The 20247-nt window shown below is 54.3% G+C and overlaps 4 protein-coding genes across 8 annotated transcripts; 1 reads left to right on the top strand and 3 right to left on the bottom strand.

Moving 5' to 3' along the window:
* Positions 1-84: 84 nt before the first annotated feature.
* Positions 85-6911, bottom strand: atf6b (activating transcription factor 6 beta). The gene is made up of 17 exons (XM_061824514.1): positions 6671-6911; positions 6146-6210; positions 5987-6068; positions 5873-5926; positions 5710-5795; positions 5467-5632; positions 4458-4589; positions 3623-3735; positions 3317-3496; positions 3145-3227; positions 1743-1913; positions 1554-1670; positions 1337-1427; positions 1199-1266; positions 1025-1124; positions 863-947; positions 85-776 (listed from the first exon to the last, which is right to left on the bottom strand). The coding sequence occupies exons 1-17, from the start codon at positions 6744-6746 to the stop codon at positions 529-531; spliced, it is 1917 nt and encodes a 638-aa protein (XP_061680498.1). The 5' UTR covers positions 6747-6911; the 3' UTR covers positions 85-528.
* A 211-nt stretch (positions 6912-7122) lies between these two features.
* Positions 7123-10990, bottom strand: LOC133503196 (zinc finger protein 658B-like). The gene is made up of 3 exons (XM_061824529.1): positions 10413-10990; positions 9331-9725; positions 7123-8850 (listed from the first exon to the last, which is right to left on the bottom strand). Exons 1-3 carry the CDS (start codon positions 10636-10638, stop codon positions 7780-7782), a joined length of 1692 nt encoding a protein of 563 aa, XP_061680513.1. The 5' UTR covers positions 10639-10990; the 3' UTR covers positions 7123-7779.
* Positions 10991-11158: 168 nt separating this feature from the next.
* On the bottom strand, positions 11159-20243 carry cibar1 (CBY1 interacting BAR domain containing 1). 4 transcript variants are annotated; one of them, XM_061824580.1, is made up of 9 exons: positions 20168-20243; positions 14868-14941; positions 14767-14797; positions 13266-13500; positions 13140-13208; positions 12965-13066; positions 12363-12544; positions 12170-12283; positions 11619-11744 (listed from the first exon to the last, which is right to left on the bottom strand). In XM_061824580.1, exons 3-8 carry the CDS (start codon positions 14793-14795, stop codon positions 12190-12192), a joined length of 711 nt encoding a protein of 236 aa, XP_061680564.1. In that variant the 5' UTR covers positions 14796-14797; positions 14868-14941; positions 20168-20243; the 3' UTR covers positions 11619-11744; positions 12170-12189. The 4 variants fall into 4 exon arrangements, with proteins under 4 accessions (XP_061680574.1, XP_061680564.1, XP_061680557.1 ...); XM_061824590.1 differs by lacking the exons at positions 14868-14941; positions 20168-20243 and adding an exon at positions 11159-11544 and having other exon boundaries at positions 12363-12467; positions 14767-14795; XM_061824573.1 differs by lacking the exon at positions 20168-20243 and having other exon boundaries at positions 14767-14925.
* LOC133503200 (major histocompatibility complex class I-related gene protein-like) lies at positions 14840-19184 on the top strand. Of its 2 annotated transcripts, none has more exons than XM_061824542.1 (9): positions 14840-15202; positions 16553-16828; positions 16946-17236; positions 17319-17603; positions 17852-17974; positions 18075-18143; positions 18229-18282; positions 18360-18395; positions 18462-19184. In XM_061824542.1, the coding sequence occupies exons 1-9, from the start codon at positions 15145-15147 to the stop codon at positions 18497-18499; spliced, it is 1230 nt and encodes a 409-aa protein (XP_061680526.1). In that variant the 5' UTR covers positions 14840-15144; the 3' UTR covers positions 18500-19184. The 2 variants fall into 2 exon arrangements, with proteins under 2 accessions (XP_061680526.1, XP_061680536.1); XM_061824552.1 differs by lacking the exon at positions 14840-15202 and adding an exon at positions 15226-15750.
* Positions 20244-20247: the final 4 nt, after the last annotated feature.

Below are 20247 nucleotides of genomic sequence, written 5' to 3'. Positions count from 1 at the left end.
TCATGGCCAATATGTGAACTCCATGTTAGGTGGTGTGTTTGATAACTTTGTTGCTGCAAAAACGCAAACTGTTGCTTTGAGAAATAAATATTAAATGTGAATTTTAATTCCCCCGCACAAAGATTTAGTTGAGCTCGTGTCAGGACTAAGGACCATCTCATTGGGCTCCAGTTGGCCAACAGGCGGCGCTCAAATTTGCGATTAACAAGAAACAGGAAATGACGCCACCGAGATTTTGACGTCTGGGCTGGCCGACCTTGACGCTCTTTTCAGGCAAAACGGGAAAACTTTTTGACACTTTTTTTTCTTTCAACTAGCAATAATCCCACCCCGCCTGAATCTCATTGGCTCCAATAATGTCACTGCGCAAAACCTTTTTTTCTTTTGATGCAAAACATAAAAAACAATAATAATATTTACATGCCACCATATACAAACATTTAAAAAAAAAAAAAAAAAAAAAAAATTTCCGTGAGCTCTGCCTCGCGACCGTCATCTTTTGTTGAAAATCCGGCCGTCGCTCCTCGTTTAGACGCCCGCCGAGCGGCCGATGAGAAGGTCGGCGCGGGCGTGCGAGGCCGACGACGGGTGGTGTTGGGGACGCCCGCGCAGTGCCGTGTGGTTGGCGGCGGCGGCGTGCGGCGGGGCCGTCGGGGGCGGGTCCCGCAGGGACGGGGGGACGGCCGACGACTTGATGGGGACGGTCCGCGTGTTCATCACCTCGCAGTCCACTTGCATCATCAGCTCGTAGCCGTGCGACGCGTTGTACACGCTCTCTGAAAGGAAAGCGTGTCATCATATGAGGAAATGAAAGGAAACGGAAAACAAAACGTCAAAGGTTGAATGTGAATGGACCGTTTACCGTTAACCGACATGGCGGGCATGACCAGCGACATCTTGGGCCGGCGGGTCTTGTTGTGGCTGATGGCGGGGAGCAGCAGGTGGTCCTGCGGGCGCACACCACGCGACAAAGGTGAAAAAGCCGCCGGCGACAAGCGACGTCGTCAGGAGGCCCCGCACCGACCCGTCTGAACGACACCACGTAGAAGGTGTCCTCGCGCCGGTCGATGGCGTCCAGGAAGTCGCTGTAGGTCACCTCGGGCCCCGGGACCACCTGCAGCTGACTGCCGGGGCGCACGCCAGTCAGCTTTATCGAGCGCGAGAGAGACGAAACCCGCGAGCCGAGTTGCGGTCGCACCTTTCGATGGAGCGGTGCGTCTGGACGGGAAGATACCGCGACACGTTGGCCTTCCTCAGCTGCGCCCGCTGCGACACACGCAGACACGTCGGTCACAGAACGCCAGCCGCGGCGCCGCTCCGACCGCACGTGACCCACCTGAGCCATTTTGGCCTTCTTGGTTTTCCCGCCCGACTTCTTTCGGTTGATCTGGTGACGCTGAACCCAACCGCGAAGTTCTGCCGCCAGCCTGGAGAGCGGAAAACAAAATGGATGACCCGTTCCCGACTCCTCGGTCGCTACGCAGACAATTTTCGGCGGACTTCCGACACAACTCGTCGTCATCCCGAGAAATGAGCGTCACGAGGTCGCTGACCTTAGAGACTCGGAGCGGTTGAACTGTGGGCAGTGCGCGTCGCTGCTGAAGTATCTCTCCAGGCGCCGCAGCAGATTGTGGTCCTCCTTGGCCGGGCCGAAGACCGAGCTGGCGTTCCTGTGGCGCGAGGTCAAGGTTGGACTTTGCCGCTGGCGGGTCAAGGGTCAAAGACGACAATAAAGGCCTCACCTGAACGGGAACGTTTCCGGCTCAAACGTTTCCGTCTCTCTGTCCCGCGTGGCGGTCTCGACTTCGAGACGACGCGTCGGCCGCTGCGCCGTTTGCATCTCCAGGAGCCGCCGACCCGCAAACGACCTGGAGCTATCCCTGAAGCCCGTCGCCCACTTCCTGTCCAAGATGCTGCGGACGGATAAAACTAACTTTGAGCGGAGGCCGTCAAAACGGAACGCCGCTTTGGTCGCTGCTGAAGCAAAAACAGGAGCAGGCCAGGTCGAAGACTTCCAGGAAATTCTGGTCCACCATTCAGCGTGTCAAGAGTGGGAAGCAGTGGACCCTCAACTCTGTGCACGGTGAGGATGCGGCGCTGCTGACCCCGACTCAGGACATTGTGAGTTAGTGGGGAGAATACTTTGAAGACCTCCTGAATGCCACCGACACGCCTTCCCATGGGGAAAGACAGTCTGGGGTGTCTTGGGGTCAGCCAGGCTCTTCTATCTCTGGGGTTGGTCGCAAGGTGCCAGGGGTGGATGAGATTCCCCCAGAGTTGCCAAAGGCGCTGGCACTTGTGGGGCTGGCCTGGCTTGACACACCTCCGTAACGTCGCACGGACATCGGGGAGACTGGGCCGGCCGGTGGGAGCCAACCACAGGGGGAATCACACTCCTCAGCAGGGGTCGGTCGTGAAGCTGAATCTCAGATTAAGGAGAAGCAATGTGCTTTTTGTCCTGGTCGCGGAACAAGGGACCAGCTCGACACCCTCACCAGCGTCTTCAAGGAAGCGTCACCGAACCAGTCTACATGTGTTTTGTGGACTTGGAGAAGGCGTTCCACCGCTGTGTCCCTGGGGAAGTGCTGCGGGGCCGCTAGCTCCGGAGGTGTGGGGTACTTCCTTATACGGGCCGTCCCGGGCTCTCCCTTGGAGAGCAGCCGAGGGGCTCGGAGTAGACCCGCTGCTCCTCCGCAAGCAGACGAGGTCGCCGGGCCATCCGATTGGGATGCCTCCCGAACGCCTCCTCGGTGAGGTGTTCCAGACACGTCCGACCGGGAGGAGACCACGGGGAATGTCCCAGAACACTTTTCCTGGCTAGCCGCCGGCCGGGAAGAGGGAAGGGTGGGCGTCCCCGCTAAAGCCCACCTCGGATAAGCAGCAGAAGATGGACGGATGTGGCTCGTGTTTGAAACCGTGACCGTAAAGCCGCTTCACTTCACGACATTTGTTTTAATCCTGCAATGAACTGAATCCACAAAGAGTGAAGCGCGACGTAGCCTGAGGATGAGCTCCCTGCACTCGCTTGGCTGTATCTCACTTGGTAACCGAGTACATTTTTGTTGCTAGGTGCAGACGGACGCCCACTCGTGACAAGTCGTCGGGCAAGCGCATCGTGCCACCGAACCTCTTAATTTGCGTTACCTGACCGGTCCCAAGCTGAAGGTGACAAAAAGAAGGACAGCCATGACACACACGGCTCGTTTGTTGCCGGGAGGCTCGCCGCCCTACGCCCGCAAAGAGGAAGTCGTGTTACACGAGGCTTGTTTGTTGGTCTCGCGGCGTCTGAAAGGAGAGAAGCGTGGTGGGCGCGGACCTGCCGGGCCTCCAGTCTGTCCCTGAGTTCCCGGTTCTCCTGGCGAAGTCGGACGTTTTCCTGCTGGGCCTCCCTCAGTTGGACCTCCAGGTTGTGGACGTATTCTTTCTTCTTCTTGCGCGACTGACACGCCGACTCGCGGTTCTTGATCATCCTCTGCTGCCGCTTCAGAACTTTCATCTGCGACGACAACACGGCGGGTTCTCAAGTCGTCGCGTGACACTTTCTTACCCAGCGTTGAGCCTTTCTCGTGGTTTTTGAAACGAGTCGGCAAATGATGCTTTGATCTGATCGGCGCCAACTCACGTCGATGTTTCCGCCGTTGCCGGGCTTGGCGGCGGTCGCCGGGACGATGGGCTTGGCGGCGGGCGAGACGGGCTCCATCTTAACCACGGCTGGGGCGGACGTCAGGCACACCACTGGAGAGGTTGGCCACACGTCACACCAAGTCGAGCGCACCGTCGGTCTGCCTTCCGAGAGGATTTGCGCAAGCTAACGTGACCTTCCTTCCCCGCCTAAGAAAACTCTCACTGACCCGGGGAGAAACCGCGTCGTGGCCCGGTGGCCCGGCGGGTCTACTTTCCGGGCTTCGTCGCTTTGCGTGTTGTTCGATGTGCTACTGCGTTCCTGACATCTTTCAATATTGTTCGTTAACACCCGAATCCCATTGGATGGTTCTCTGGACGAAATCAGGGCGCTAATGAAGTCGTGCAGTGGACCCCCGCCTCCCTCCCCAAACTGGTTTCACCTCTGCGGATTTGCTTTCTCCTATTCAATTTTCAATTTTGTTCAGCTTCTTCCAATTGGAAGAATAAACGAGCAAAACCAAGTTGGTCACATCTGCGTATTTTGGCTAGTCGGGGTCCTGGCTGGACCCCGCCCCCACCAGACGCTCGCGCGGTGAGATTTAAGATGCTGAATTGCGGCCGTCGACTCGTTAGGGCTGGAACTACCGTGAGACAATCGTGACGGTCAGGAAGTGCTTTCTTCACCAAACATTTTGGAATCATCATCCCAGTTGTTCTCTTATGAACACGGAGGTTGGGTCAATTGCCCCCCCCGGTCATTCCGTAGCAATTTTTTAAAATTTCGTTTCACGTGGTACCGCGTGCGCTTGCGCCGTTCGTGGCGAGCGTCTCACCGGGTCGCGAGGGCTCCGCGGCGGTTACGTTGTGCAATAGGAGGCTCTCGGCCGACGCGGGCGGGGCCGAGTGGACGGGCCGGGGCCGGATGGGGGGTTTGGCGAGGAGGCCCTTCTTTGGCGCCGGAACGACTGAGGACATGCACAAAAGCAGGTCATATCCGTTTCTTCGTGTCAGATTGAAAAAAAAAAAAAGAATCAGAATAATTTCCAACCCAGCAGAAAAATCACTTCAAATGGACGGTGCAGAAAATGTACAAATACATTATTCCGCTCCCGCTTTGGTCCGTAAACATCTGTCATAAAAAACTGTGCATTATTGTTTTGGAAAACTTGGAACAAGATGGAGTTTAATATGGTCTCTAAAATGATTAATAATGATCAAAATACTCGTCGCTAAATGTGACAATGAGTTGTCAGTGAATTAAATGGCGCACCTATGATTGAATAATGATAAAGCAATGACCTCTGGACCAATTCAAAGCTGCGACCGAGCGTCATCACAATCAATCTCGTATCCGCCCCAAAAACGACACGTCTCCTTTTCAGAGAGTCAAGTTGGCGGCAGCCTCCTTTTACGAGAAGAAAAATGAATTTAGAAATGACCTTCAGAAAGGGGAAGGAAACGGGCAAAGATTTGGGCCACGCTGATGAATGCGCCGTTTGTGGAGTAATTTGCCACTTTTTGGGGGCCATCGTCACGTGACCGCAACTCCGAGTTGACTACGTGATGGTTGGAAAAGCAAAGGCCTTGTTGGACTGCCTCCGGGCAAAACGTCGAGCCAGTTGCCACGACGATGCCACCTACCGACGCCCAACAAGTCAAATCAAATCAGGCGCTTTCAAATTGGACTTTCTTCCACGATTTGGACCTCATCTTGAAAAACAACACAACGCCTCCCGAAAGATGAGATTGGAGCCCCCCAAAAAAAAAATAAATAAATAAATAAATAAATAAAATAAAACTTTTTCTCTCTGAAAAGGCCCATTTCGACATCATCGAGTGCACCTGAGGCCCGCGTTTGGACGGCGGGGAGTCGCGCCATTAACGTCGTCCGCGCGCCCAACACCACGTGGGGCGCCAGCGCGGTGACCTCCGCGGCGCCCGGCGGGGGCGACATCGCGTCTCCAAAGGAGTAGGGCGGCGTGGGGGGGGTTTCACCTTTGACGGCGAGCTGCGCCAGAGACAGACGGAGACGGAGCGTCACGAGAGGGCGGGGCCGCGAAGACGGCATAAGGTCGTCGCACCCACCGGACCGTCCGAAGGTTTGTCCGGGGAGGAGCGCTCGGCCTCCGGCGACGACGCGGGAGACGCCGGCTCGGGTTTCACCTGGATCACTGCACGTGCCAGCGAACGGGCGTCGTCATGACGACCGACAATACAAAGCAGACGCCGCCGACGCAGTAAAACTTACTCAGCTCCATCGGCTCGTCGAGGTCACTTCGGTTCTTTGCGCGCGTCGAGCCCCCTGCGGCCGAACGCGTTCATTTCATTTCATTTTACGATACGGCGCAAGTGACCAACTCACCTGTGAGCAGGTTGTGATGTGCCTGTTGCCATGGTGACAAAGGGGCGCCGCCATCAAGCGTCAGCACCAGCTCGCTGTCCAACTGGCGGTGGAAAAACACGAAGAAGTCCCATACGGTGTGTGTCACGTGATTAGAAACTTGGCGGAGGGGCAACGTACCGAAGGGTCGTACTCGGGCGCCACGCCCATGTGGTCATCACCGTCGCAGCGATACAAACAAGCGTCTGGAAAATATAGCCAATGCCAGTTTTGTCGATGAAATGAAAATGGACCCAGCCGCCCGTCTACAAACTGTTTTCAACCCTCGACGGATGTTGCCGGGCCCCCTGAAAGTACACTTGGATCCCGCAAAACAAGACATAATAAAGTCGACAAAGTCCCACGAGACAAAATAGGACGCGTCGGTTGGAGGCAGCGATGGGCAAAACTCGATGACGGGCACCACAGGATGAAGCGACGTGTCCCTAATGAAGTGGCCATGTCCGGGTACGAGCGGGGTGTGTGGTGACGTCACGTGCCCGATGCATTATCCGTGGCGGACGTCGTCAATGCCAATTTGCCACCACATAAAACCGGAGGAGCACCAAAGCGAAGGCGAGCGTCGATTGGGGGCGTCTGTTAAATTCCGAGCAGAAAAACGCGAGCACGACGCCGCCGCGAGGGGAAGCCCCGGGCTGGACTCACCCCAGTCTTCGCTGGTGAGCAAATTGTCGGCGAAGAATCGGCCGACGTCCGAATCGCACAGCACATCCAGACTCATCGTCTTGAGTTATTTCGACCTCTCGTCTCCACCTGTCACGCGAGCGCCATCTTGACGCGTCCGAACGGACGCTCGGAGGCGTTTTCGGGCCCGGACGTTCGCCAACGTTCGGGAACGCGACGAGGAAATGTCCCCTGCGAGAAAAGGCCCGCCCACCTGGCGCCGTGCAGCCAACGGGACGATCGAGGCGGTGCTTGCGAGGGTGTTGCAGATGACGTTGGCCAATAGGAGGGCGTCTCAAGCCCCTATTCGAAAGTGACGTCTCTCCCAGCCAATTACATTCGAGCAATACTCCCGTCAGTGAAATATCTGCGGAGAGTTTTCAAGCGGATGCAGTTGCACGCACGTATTCTCTTCTCGAACGTTTGTGCCGAGTAGCGTTAGAATGACGTATTTTTCAAAAAAGAAGTTTTATTTGTTTGCAAAAAGAAGTCCATTCCACGTGAAAAACTTTTTAGTTGGGCTATGACTGGAAAAAACAACGTTAGCGACAAAAAAAAAAATAAATAAATCTAACATTATCCGAGAGTGGAATTTCCCTAAAATTTATGACAACAGGAAAATGTCAGCTGAACCCAACAAAGTTTTTGTACTCCGGGGGTAATACATGAAAAATGTGTAAGTTGACAGGAATAAGTCAAATTGTTGAAAGCAAAGACTTGACAAAATAGTTTAGTTTCGAAATAAACTCTGCCTCACGATTCAATGAAAAGGTATTGCACATAAAATCAACATTTCCTATACACGAGTACAAACAAACCGTCTTCAGGCTTTCAATGCAAATTTAGTGAAATGGGAATCCAACGGAAGGGTACTTCGGGAATTGATCAATTTGCAGACCACTGGAGGGAGCACTCGTATCACACTTTGCCCAATCAGACAAGCGCACACGGAGGGTGGTTTGCGATTTTGACTATTGGGTCTCTCTGCTCTGTGAGGACCAGGACCGGGTTCGGGTTCAACACCGACGGACGAGTGAAACGGAAAGGCGCCACCAACGGCGTCGGGCCCGCCTCCAAGTCGGGAGGGAGGGTCAGGAGCGGGCCGTTTGCGCGGCGTGGACCTTCATGTGCGCCTCCAGCGAGCGCTTCTCCTGATAGCGTTTGTCGCACATCCGGCAGGCGTGCGGCTTCTCGCCCGAGTGCGTCAGCATGTGCCTCTTGAGGTCCACCTTCTGCACGAAGCTCTTGTCGCAGGCGTGGCACCCGAAGACCTTGTCCTTCTTGTGGAAGCGCTCGTGCGTCTCCAGCGAGATCTTCTGGCGGAAGCTCTTGCCGCACAGGCTGCAGATGAAGGCCTTCTCGCCCGTGTGGATTTTGGCGTGCGCGTCCAGGTTGCCGGCCTGCCGAAAGGTCTTGCCGCACACCGGGCAGCCGTACGGCTTCTCGCCCGTGTGGATCCTCTTGTGCACTTGCAGGTGTTGGCTCACGGCGAACTTCTTGCCGCACACGTCGCAGCCGTGGACGCGCGGCCTGCCGCCCGTGTGCCGCTTCTGGTGGCGCTTCAGCACAGCGTTCTCCGAAAAGGTTTTCCCGCAGAACTCGCAGATGAACGGCCTGTCGCCCGCGTGCAGCCTCGCGTGGCGATCCAGAGAACTCTTCCGAGGAAAGTCTTTGCCGCATTCTTTGCACAACAAAGCCGGCGGGGTACTCGCGGGGACCGTCTCGTCACGGTCCCGAACGCCGTCCTGTAGGCGTGCGTCAACTCCTTCGCGGGGGCCGTCTCCAAAACCATCCTCAATGGGCTCCTGAAGTCGGAACTCGGAGCAGTCCCGCAACTTGCGACCGGACCGGTCGGCGTCGGCGCGCTTGGGCCGGGGGACCCGAACGCCATCTGGAGTGTCATCCCGAACGTGGTCTCGAAGGCAGTCCGGAAAGTGCTCTTCAACACGGTTTTGATCCTGATCCAGGTCAGGATCTGGACCGTATTCTTGAAGGCGGTCCCGCGCCCCGCTACCGGACAAGTCCGCGTCCAGAGAGCGGTCACGCTTCGCAGAGCGATCCCCGCGTGTACGCCCTTCGCCGTCGTCCGCGCGTTCCTGCCGCGCTTCCGTCGCTGCCGCGGGACTGTGATCGCGTGTGGCACTCTGGAGTCTCGGAGGGTTCTGGAAGCAAAGGCAGGAGAAAGTCATAAGCGAGTCTCAAGTCTAAACTGTGAACTTTAAAGCAAGTCCCCCGCCCCGCTTCCGCTGGCAAAAATCAAGTGGAGTTCCTTTTCCAATAGGCTGATGAAATGCCAATCCATTCTTCCCTTCTCATAAAGCAGTAAACGCTGCTCGTGTTCAGTGCCCCGCCCAACCCGTCTGAATGGGCCACGGAGCTCCGACCCCGCTCAACCCAATCGACATCGTTCCTTGGGCGACGTCGGGGTTCTCCCAGTTCTCGCGTGCCCGCCGTGTTACGCCGGTGCTGCCAAAGCTTCTGAGCAAGAAATCGCTTTTACGGCAAAATCTTTGGCTCCTCGCCGCCGGCAAAACGTGCAGATGGACAACATTGTATCAAATTTCCAGTTTGACAAATCGGAGTGACGCTAACCCTGTTTCCCACTCGTTAAACCCCCCCCAAAAAAAACTCGCATGGCCCACCTGCGCGCGGGGGTCGTGCTGCTTCCTGGCGTGCGTCTTCAGGTTTCCCTTCTGGTTGAAGCCTTTCCCGCACACGTGGCACCAGAAGGGTTTTTCGCCCGTGTGCAGCCTCTGGTGCGTTTCCTGCGCTCTGATGGACGGGAAGGTCTTCCCGCAAGTGTCGCACGTCCTGCTGTTGTCGCGGTGGGTCTGCAGGTGGCGCCGCAGGGCGTCGCCGGAGCCCCAACCCTGACCGCACAGGCCGCAGGCGGGCTCCCCGTCCTTGGCGTGCTTGTCCGCGTGCTTCACCAGAAAACCTTTCCCGTCAAACGTCTTCCCGCATACTCGGCAGCGGTGCGACTCTGCTACGGCCGCGTCCGCCGGTCGCTCACGTGAAGCCGCGGCGGGCTGAGTCTCTGTAAGGAAGGAGACCCGAGATTGGCCGCTGAATGCACTAAGATCAGTTCCGAGCTCAACCCAGCGTAACACAAGATTGACACTGCAATTGTTTACACCCCACCAAATAAAAACCTTGTATGAAATTAAGACGGGTGAAGTCAGGGTTACGCACAACGATGCAAGTTTGCAATCAACAACCAACCTTCAACGGGTACCTGGAAAAAGCTTAGTGGCACAAAATTGCGATGAATCCCCACCAGAACTGTTTCTAAACCCACTTCAGCCTCGGAAAATCTACGGTTTGGATTTTATAGTCGTTGAGCATTTTCTGTGCCGTGAGCGCCAAACGGGGCTTCATTATTTGCTGCTTCTTTTTTTTTTTTTTTTAATTCAGAGGGTGTTGATGTGGAAAATGGCCGCTCACATTTTGGTGCCGATCGATCGCACCTCACCTCAAACGACCTTAAGAACAGTCAACTTTTACAAATGCTCCTTCATCCCTGTGGAAAGTTTCCCACTTTGACTATGACAGGCGACCAGTCCGTGACGCGGTCCTCGTTTGTCCCCATGCGGCCCGATTTGACTGGCGACCAGTCCAGGGCGTGTTCCGCGACCCACGCAGTGACATTTCTCTCGGCACCACAAGAAAAAGTTCCCCAGCTCGTCCCGCACAGGTCCCGGCGGACCCCGGCACACTGACTGACCTCCGCCGGCCTCGTACTCGCTGAAGATTCGCTCGACGGCGGCGGAGATGGCGTCCATGACCGTTCGCCTCAAGTGGCGCCCGGCCGCGCTCGGCCGCTCCTCCAGCAGCCGCACGACGCGCTCGGCCGCCGCCCGGAGCTGCCGCTCGACGGCGACCCTCAGGCTCCTCTCTCGACCGCGCTTGAGCCGCGGTCGCGCCCTGTCCTCCTTTTCCTCGGCCGCCATTTTGCCGACGGAAGGTAAACACGTCAACTTCCGGGTCAGCGCTCGTCACGTGACGGCACAACTCAGGATTCCCACAAGCTTTCGCGGTGGGACTCGCCCCACTGCGACAACAAGGGCAAGCTCGCGGGTGCGCCGAGACCACCGGTCCAACCATTTTCGGCGCCGTTCAGCCTCACGCTGGAGCCTTTTCCGGCTAAGTGCAATTACAATTGCCGGAACCGGTTCCGGACTATGGAAAAGACCCACAAAACGACCGGATGGTTCCCGCCTGAAATCTGGATTACGCCGCTTTTGGCTTTGCGTCACGACAAACCTGCTGGGATTCCCCGTTAAAAATGAGCCCCGAAATTCTACATTCGATAATGACGGCAAAAGTTTTGTTTTCCCCTTGAAAAAGGCCTCAAACTCATTTTGGGAACGAGCCGACAGCGTTCTGCAAGGAACATTTTGGCTGAATTGTTTCAAGGACCAAAAACACTTTTTTTTTTTTTTTTTAAATTTATTTTATCCCCAATATAACCAAGCGAGCACATAAGGACTTGGACAATTTGAAGAGACAAGACTGGTTACGCTCGTCGGACCAACTGAGACGATGTAGCAATTTTCTGCAATACTTGAGTTAGCTCAGATGACAATCAATTAGAAAACCAGTCACAATTGTTAAAAAAAACAACAACATTGTCATCAACAATATCTATTATTTTGGTGTGTGTCTTGATAGGTGAGTGAATACTGTATATTAGTACACACGTGGCGTATAAATTCATGTACAGTATATTAGTGTAAAATGACAGAAAGCCAAGTTGGTCATCCAGCTTCGTCTTCAGACACCTCCTCCTCTTCGGATTCTTCCTCCTCCTCCTCCTCTTCCTCCTCTCCGCCCTGGCGTCCGGAGGCTCTCTGTTGCTACGGCGACCAACCAACTCTCATCAAAAAAGGCGTCACGGCGCCCGAGGCCAAAGTGGCCGAGCGGAGTCTACCTGGAAGGCCGTGGAGGGCGTCAGGAAGGAGGAGGCGGTCCCGGTTCCGGTCCCGTCCAAAGAGTTGGCGCGCACGATGTCCAAGCGTGCCGGGTAGTCGGGCGGGTGCAGCGAGCTCCTGAACACCTGCCGACAAATGCGCGCGACCGGCTACAAAATGCCAGTTGCCATTCACTGCCGCTGCTGCGAGCGTCGTTCGCAGAGGACGCTTTGGTCATGTCTCAAAGTCTGACTTCAAACTTGCACATATGAACTATTTGAGGCGGTAAAACCATTGCAAATAATTTTTTTTCAAATGTATTTCACTTTTAGCTAAAACATGAAGTCAATTGCCTACAGCTACATTTACTTCCCTTTAGTTCATAGCTTTGAAATGGATCCTGGCTATGAAGAGCCAAGAGTCAAATGTTCATTTTAGTCTGTGCCGGAACATGGACACGATTGCTCCCTAGAAGATTTGCAATCCAGACTCGTTCGGAAGCGGAATCGAGATCCCAATCGCGGGAATTCAAGCGCACCCGACCCGGCGCGGCGCAGGGCGGGGAGCCTACCTCCAAGTCGTCGTCCTCGTCTACGCTCTGGACGCTCTGGTAGGCCAGCGTGAAGAGTTCCAAGGCTTTGGCGTGGAAGGACATCTCCACGCAAGCAAAGTCGCACATGATCCTCTGGGAGGGTTGAAGGAAAGGTCAGCTTTAGGGTTCGTCGACGCGGCCCCCGCCGTCCCCGTCTCCGTCCCCGTCTCACCTTGATGTCTCGAATCTTCTGCTTCTCAAAGTCGTCCATGGTCTCCTCCAGCTGGCGCGTGGTCCGCGCCTCGTCGATGGTGGCCCGCTGTAACTCGCTCTCGGCCTGACGCACACCAGAGCGGCGTCACGGTCGTCGGCGTACATTAGCGGATGAAAGCGCGGCAGCCGACGTACCAGAGACTGGAGGCGGGGTCGAGGAAAGAGCAGGCTCGAGGTCAAGGTTCACGTGCGCCGCCTCTCAAAGCGAAAGGAAACCGGGAGCGGGTTCGGGTGGCGCGACGGGCACAGTCGAACACCAAAATACAAAACGACGACACTCGCGAGGGGCGTGTTGAGGCGAGAAGCCGGCTCCGGTCGGAGCCCCCGACGGCACTCGCCGGGCCGCCCCGTGAATCTTGTCAATCTTACTCTCAAACGCAAGCCGCGCCCCTTCACGAGTAAGTCGACCCACGCGTGCTGTCATTTGTGGCAGGACATACAAAAAAAAAAAAATCAAGCGTGAAGGAATCAGATCACTGCGGTGACTTTATCTCGTATAGCAGTTGATCTTTAATCATTCCCTTTTCACTTCATTTGACGGGCCCGACGCGTTAAGGATACGATGACTTGTCGGTCGGCCGGGTTGCGTTGGCGAGTGCGTTCCAACTGAAGCATCTGCTTGGTGCCTCGCATCCTGGCGCTCTCGGCCGCCTTCACGTCCTCCTGCGCACGCACGCACGCACGCACGCCACCTTTGCTAAGCTAACGGCGATGCCGAGCGACGTGCGCCACTCACCCGTTTACGCTGCACCACCGCGCTGTAACCTTTCAGCGGCTTGATCACTTTGGCCTCGAGTCGCTCCACCTGAAACGGCGATCGGTTTGAGTCCGGCCTCCTGCGGCCCGCCGCCCGTGGCTTTACCTCCGCTTGCCGGTAGTCCTGGATCTTGGCCAGCTGCTCGGCGAACCGCTTTACGCCTTTCTTGAGGCCGGGCGTCTCGGTGTCGGCGTAGTCGGCGACCCCTCGCACCAAGACGTCGGCCTTGTCGCGCAGCTTGGCGACTTTGCGGGCGTAGTCGCCGAACATGTTGCACAAGTCGCCAAAGTGCTTCTCCACGTGGCCGATGCTCTCCTGGATCCTCTTGGTCTGCTCGTCCCTGAGCGCGATAGATCGGGACATCAGCAGGAAAAGGTTCAATTTGGCTTGACTCATTTGAACGCCGCTAGTTCTTGACAACAAATAAGTATGTACAGTATCTTTGTCCGTCGAGTTCTACGTGGCGCCGATACGAGCGACGACGTGCTCTCCCGCTAGATGGCAGAATGCCCCCCCTGGCCTCAGGGCCTCTGAGGACCCGGGTTCGATCCCGGCCCCGCCTGTGTGGAGTTTGCACGTTCTCCCCGTGCCTGCGTGGCTTTTCCTCCGGGCGGGCGCCCCGGTTTCCTCCCACATCCCGAAACCACGCAACATGAATCGGACACTCTAAATTGCCGTCGGTGTGACTGTGAGCGCGACTGTTGTCTGTCTCCGTGTGCCCTGCGATTGGCTGGCGACCAGTTGAGGGTGTACGCCGCCTCCGTCCCGATGACAGCTGGGATGGGCTCCAGCGATCCCCCGTGATCCTCGTGAGGATAAAGGGCAAAGAAAATGGATGGACGGATGGACGGACGGATGGACAGATGGACGGACTAACACTCATAACATCCCCTTTTGTCCTTCCGCTTTTCCCCTGACAAAAATTACTTTGACACGCGTGTCCTAGATTGTTCCCGAAAATGTCCACGAAGAATCCCTTTGGCGTGATTGGCCAGTATGAAATGAGTGCTGACTGGTGGCCCCGAACACAACAACTGCAATGACAAACAAACGACCCGATCCCAGTGGCGAGATTTCCCAAAGATGAACTGTTGAGTTTGGCTGGAACTCAAACGCACTCAAAACCTTTTGAAAATCGCATCATGTTGGTTCCGGAGAATTATAGGCTTGGAGGGGGTTGGGGGAATAACACCAAATTCCAGTAAAGCATATTAACTTGATTTCTCAAATTGCAGTTGTTGAGAAAACGATTAGAACACGCTCGTTTCTCGTTGATTTTCAACTTTGGTCGCTAGCCGTCGGGGCAAGTGGCCACCCTCCATTTTCGCAACGGTCTAACCTCACTAAGCTCTTGAGCAATGGCCGTGAAACTTCTTTGAAAAGGAATTTTCATCGTGTCCGATGTGTGTCCAAACTTTCGTTTGTTTGGGGGTGAATTGAGGTCTTCAAAATGCGATCGTTCATGCAGAAGAAGTCGTTCCTTTTAATCAACGTTTCTCAGTTTCAACCCGTTAGCAACATGTCGCCGAACTACAATTTCGGCGTACATCCTTGACGAGGACAACGAGAAACAAAAAGCCACTACACGGAGGAATACGCGTGTTACCTCGCTCGTGCGTCGGGAGTTGTGCTCATCTCTGCTGGAAAAGAAGAAGGAAAACGCTCAGGCGAGCGTCACGCCAACAGGAAAACCAAACCAAACCAAACCTGCTAGCAGACGTTTCCGTGGACGCTGGTGCGTTCAGGAACGGAGGAAAAACGAGCGTCGTCGTCCGCTTCCCCTGAAGGGGGGGGGGGGTGGCGAAGCGGGGGAAACGATAGAGAGAGAGAGAGAGAGAGAGAGAGCGAAAGAAAAAGAGAGAACAGGTTTTACTAGTCCATCATGAACGCGAGAAACGTCGTGCACCATTAATTGTTCCGGCGGACCCGACTTGATCAAACTGGACTTCATTTACATTCCAGCTTTTTTGTGTTTTTGTTTTTGATGATGTTTCTCTTCATAGTTTGTATTCTGTTTGACGCTGCCACCGTCATACACGCCGGTGAGTTCTTTTTTTTTTTTTTTTTTTGGCGACGTCACCGCAAATCGAAGTGAAAGTTGAAAGAAAAATCAATTCAGCTCATGTCACGTAATATTTGCGATGATAGTTTTGGCATTAACCGCGCAGCCCTAACGCGTGTGCGTATGCGTCCAGTTTGTTGAACTTAAAAGTGTGTGTGTGTGTGTGTGTGTGTGTGTGTGTGTGTGTGTGTGTGTGTGTGTCGGGGTCAGGGACAATATATTAGGCACGCCTCAAGTCGCCAGAGATTAAAACGAGAGCTCGAACGAGCGTAAAAACCGAAACTGAAAAGGCGAGAATATTGTTGTGCTGTGTCTAATTATTGCGGGCATGTAAAACAGGGAGTGCCGTCAGGCAAGCATATAGCTGTGCACCTGCCTCATTAAAAAAAAAAAAAAAAAAAAAAGGTTCATTTTTGTTGACGTGGTCAAACAAAGTGTTGTAGCAAGTTCATTCCGGTGAGTCGAAACCAAAATATGTCCTGTACGCGACACCCAGGGTTTCGGACGATAGCCCCAAACATTCAGAAGGTACGTGGAAAAATGAGAGACAGAGGACTCATATTTCATGCCAAAGTCGACGTTTTTGCCGATAAGGAATTGGACTGTTAATTGGCTTCGGCTTGTCTCGCCAACTGGATCTACGTACGCGTGTGTCTGGTGAAGAAGTCGTCGAGATTTACACACAAGCGTGTAAAAGTCTGGACGCATACAAATACTTGGTTGCTGGATCTGTTCCGGACACGGAAGCGTATTGCGGCCACACGTCACTGTGACGGACGGTTTCTGATTTTTTTTTTCTTTATTTTGTCATTGTTCTCAAACGAGTCAACTTGTCATTATAAGTACTTGTTGATCATTTCAGATTGAGAAGAATAATTCCTACCTGAAATGAAATGAAACGCAGACGTGCGCGTATTTGGTCGGGCACCGTCCTTCCCGTTTAATTGGCGCAATCCGTCGATCCCTTCTGGTCTTTTCAGCTGCTATTCTGTAGAATGATGGCTTTGAAGAACTGCCTCGTCTAGTGTGACAACTAACAGCACAAGTCGGGTCTCGGGCAATTTGAAAAATCCGCTCCGGTTCAAAGACCGGCAATATGGCGCCCTGGAAAATGTGACGTTAACGTTGGCGAGCTCTCTCGATCAGTTGGGGAGAAAATCAAAACTCAGAGCACAAATCAGAATCCAGAGCAGAGAGCATTTTCATTGTGTGCGGCCACAATCGTAACCCCCCCATCGTAACATTTTGACCTCTTCACTTTCACTTTTTCACGGATTGCGACCTGGCGCTATAAACGTTTCAAAGTTGTCCTCACGCGTGGCCCCGTCAGATACCCACAGCCTGATGTACATCTACACCGGGCTGTCAGAGGGGGCGGCGCTCCCGCCGGGCACCCGCCAATTTACGGCCATGGGCGTGCTGGACGGTCACGTGATCGACTACTACGACAGCGTCGCCACGAAGAAGGTCCCCAAGCTGTCGTGGATGGCCGAGGGGTTGAGCGACACCTACTGGCAGCAGGGCAGCCAGTCCCGGAAGAGCAAACAGCACTGGTTCAAGGTCAACTTGGAGATCCTGCTAGGTCGCATGCAAGACAACCGCTCGGGTGGGTCGCCGACTGTCGGCGTCGTGCCCCTTTTCACCGGTCCGTGCGTGGACTGGTTTTTCAGACGGGGGTCACCCTTTTGGAAGTGTGCAGTTCCGCATTGTCCTTTCCCTTCAGACGTGCACGTCCTGCAGTGGCTGCACGGGTGCCGTGGCGACCTGCGCCCCGACGGCACGGTGGTCTTCCGCGCCGGCGTGGACGCGTACAGCTTCGACGGTCGGGACTTCCTGTCCTTCGACTACGACCGTGCCGAGTGGGTGCCGATGGCCCCCGCTGCGCGGGAGACCAAAAGGAGGTGGGACAACGTGGACTTCCTCAAGGACTACACCCGCGCGTACCTGGACAAGGAGTGCCCCACCTGGATGAGCCGCTTCCTCCGCTACCAGCGCAATCGAACGGAGCACGCGGGTACGTACGGCGAACGGGGCTCCGTGACCCCATTTTCGGTTGACCCCCTCCCCCTTAGTTCCTGACGAACGTGTGCGCGCAGCACCGCCCTTGGTGGAGGTGTTCGCTAGGAAGATGGGGACCAAGAGGACGCTGCTGCTGACCTGCCTCGCCGGCGGCTTCGCCCTCAAGGACGTCGGCCTGGAGATCCACCGGAATGGCCGCACGCTGACCAAAGAGGACGGCGTGACGTCCACCGGCGTGCGGCCCAACGGAGACGGCACCTTCCAGAGGCGGGACAGCGTGGAAGTCCTCCAGAGCGACGCTGCCGACTTCACCTGCGTCCTGCGGCATCCCCTGTCCGGACTTTACGCGGAAGCGCGTTGGGGTGAGGCGGCAACGTTTTCAGTGTCTGAAATGACGCAGCGCTACGGATAAAACTGAACCTGCACATTCGACAAGTGGAGACTCCGGAATGTAATTGGCGTGGGGGAGTTTGCAGCTTTACAAATGCTGCCAAGATTTGAATGTCGATTCGCTTAATAGCTGACGCCGTACAACAATGTACGGCGTCAAAATAAATGGACATTACGTGAAAAAGAAATGATTTATGATCTCGCTTACTGTGTCTTCCAGATCACGAGATTTTGGCCCCTCCACCTGTCAAGAAAGCCGTCGCCTTCGCCATAGCGGGAGGACTCTTTGCTGTTTTTTTGGCAGTTGTGCTGGTCCGGCTCAAATGCACGAAGCGCAATGACGGTGGGTCGGGGTCAACGTCGCTCGCATGCGGTTTACCGGCCCGCGCCCCCCGAATCAGGTTTCCTTTTTCAATTGAAAACATTTGCGCCAATGTCATCAGGCCCACCCGACGACGGCGCTGCCGAAGTCCCGCAAGAGAAGACTTTGAAGCTGCTTGAGTGCGAGCAAGGTCACAAATTCAAATACAGCCGGCAAAAATTCGGTCTCGTCTCCGGCGACCCTTCTCAAAGTGGCTTCCCCCGTTCTCTTCCCAGATGCCGGGATGGACAGCAGCCAGTCTCTGGAATCGTGGGACACCTCCGACTCTGGTATGTGATCGTAGAAAGTCTCCGTGACGACGGGAAACGGAAATCAAATTGATGGCCGCCATCTCGTCTCCTCGTAGGCGTGGCTTCTCGCGACTCGCTCGCCGGCAACCCGGGTAAGGTCCCCCTCGGCGCTTTGCTCAATTCGCGTTGAATGACCGTCGCGACGTCCGCCACCGTAGCCGGCACCAGCCTGCTGACCGCCGACTCGCTTCCCTGACGTCGTCGGTCTGGGCGGGATCAACGGGAGCCCGTCGCGCGTTGAAGATTTAGGACGGATCTCAAATGGGACGGCGGCTGCGTACCGCAAATATCAAGATACGAGGACAGAGGAGTTGACCCGAATCTTTGGACATTTTCATCAACAATGAACACAAGATGGGGACCAGATTCATTTTGAGCAGATGATGATAGGACCAATCAGAATTTCCGAGCGAGAGAGCAAATCTGCTGCTAATTTCCAGTCCAGTTGTCCCCAAATCCTCATCCGTGATACCAGAGAAATCGTGAACTCCCGCAGCTGACCTTTCTTCCATCCGCCCCGTCATTGTGAACGCGTCGGAGCCAATCAGGTGATCCGTTGTGAAAGTCGCTCGCATCCAGTAAAAAAAAAAAAAAATTGCTCTCTAATCCATACACGAGCGGGGTGAAATCATTCAGAACAAACATTTTGCGGCACGTTGTTTTGCTGACCAGCTTGATTTTGAACGAAGGCCGCGCTTGACCTTTTCATGTCACCAGATGAGGAAACGTGCGCGCAACACCCAACGGGATTGGTGGGGTTTTTTTTTTTTTTTTCATTCAGAGGGCAGCCCCGGTGCTCCAGTAGCTGATCTGCTTTCTCTTGCAAAATGTTTTGATTTAATTGACAGTTTTACGGGTAAATAAATGTTTGATCCAAATAAGTCGTACCTGCTGAGTTCTATCATTCAATTCAAATGCGGTGCACACAAAAGTGACAAAACTTTATCTAGATATTCGTTCTGAATTTCCGTTAGGAACTCGACGAGGTAGTTCTGCACATCCCAGACGGGGAGAGCGTCTCCATGTGATTGGTGGAGATCGCAACGGACACGCTGATGAAGAAGTGACGGCCGACTACGGCATCCAGGAAAGGAAATTGGAGGGCCAAAGGGATGGAAATGGACCACAGTGAAAGAGGGACGAAGATACGGTGACCTACAAGAGCGGAGGTGGATTTCATTTTAGGGAGACGACGACGCAAGGGTCAGCTCCGAGCCCCTCCCCGTCTGCTGTAGTCATGGACAGGCTGACATATTGTTTAAAATCGTCAAACAAATGTCAACCCCTGACAAATCAAACCCAAGTGAATTTCAAATGCTGACCCCCATTTATGAAGGAGAAGAAAAAAAAAAAGCCCTCATCTTATTGCGCCTGTGTGGAAAAGTAATGACACCGCCCCGCCCGCCCGGCATGAAGCGTTTTCTCCAAGTGGCGATGAGTCTTTCACATATGCGGAAGGATATTTTGGGGCACTCTTCCTGGTAGAATTGTTTCAATTCAGCAAACATGGAGGATTTTACGGCAAAAAATGGCCCTTTGAAGCTCTGTCCATCTTATCTCTGTATATCCATAAACACAAGTATATAAAATATACGTGGAGATATGTTTACCTACATATACAATACTTTTGCTTAGTGTTAATCATGAACTTGAAAGATAATTACTCAACAATTACGGCATAACAAATTGTTTGGAGCCAGCCTCGCGTGCGACGTCACGTAGTTTGATAAGCGTAAAATATTCATCGTTTACGCGTCTGGTCGCTTTCAAAACAAAGGCTGCAAAATATGCTATTCATACTTTCGTGGTGATTTTTTTTTTTCATCACAAAACTGTGTTTCCAGATCTTAATATAGAGACAAACCTCAATCCATAACTAGAAGACACTTTGGAAGATAGCACACCGATGCGTCAGCTCCATTCAAATTGACTTGGAAGAGGCCA

The sequence above is a fragment of the Syngnathoides biaculeatus genome, chromosome 1 (genome assembly GCF_019802595.1).
Source record: "Syngnathoides biaculeatus isolate LvHL_M chromosome 1, ASM1980259v1, whole genome shotgun sequence".
In the NCBI taxonomy this organism is placed as follows: domain Eukaryota; kingdom Metazoa; phylum Chordata; class Actinopteri; order Syngnathiformes; family Syngnathidae; genus Syngnathoides; species Syngnathoides biaculeatus.
The sequence above is the reverse complement of the archived record's forward strand: the minus strand, read 5'-3'. Positions and strand labels throughout refer to the sequence as shown.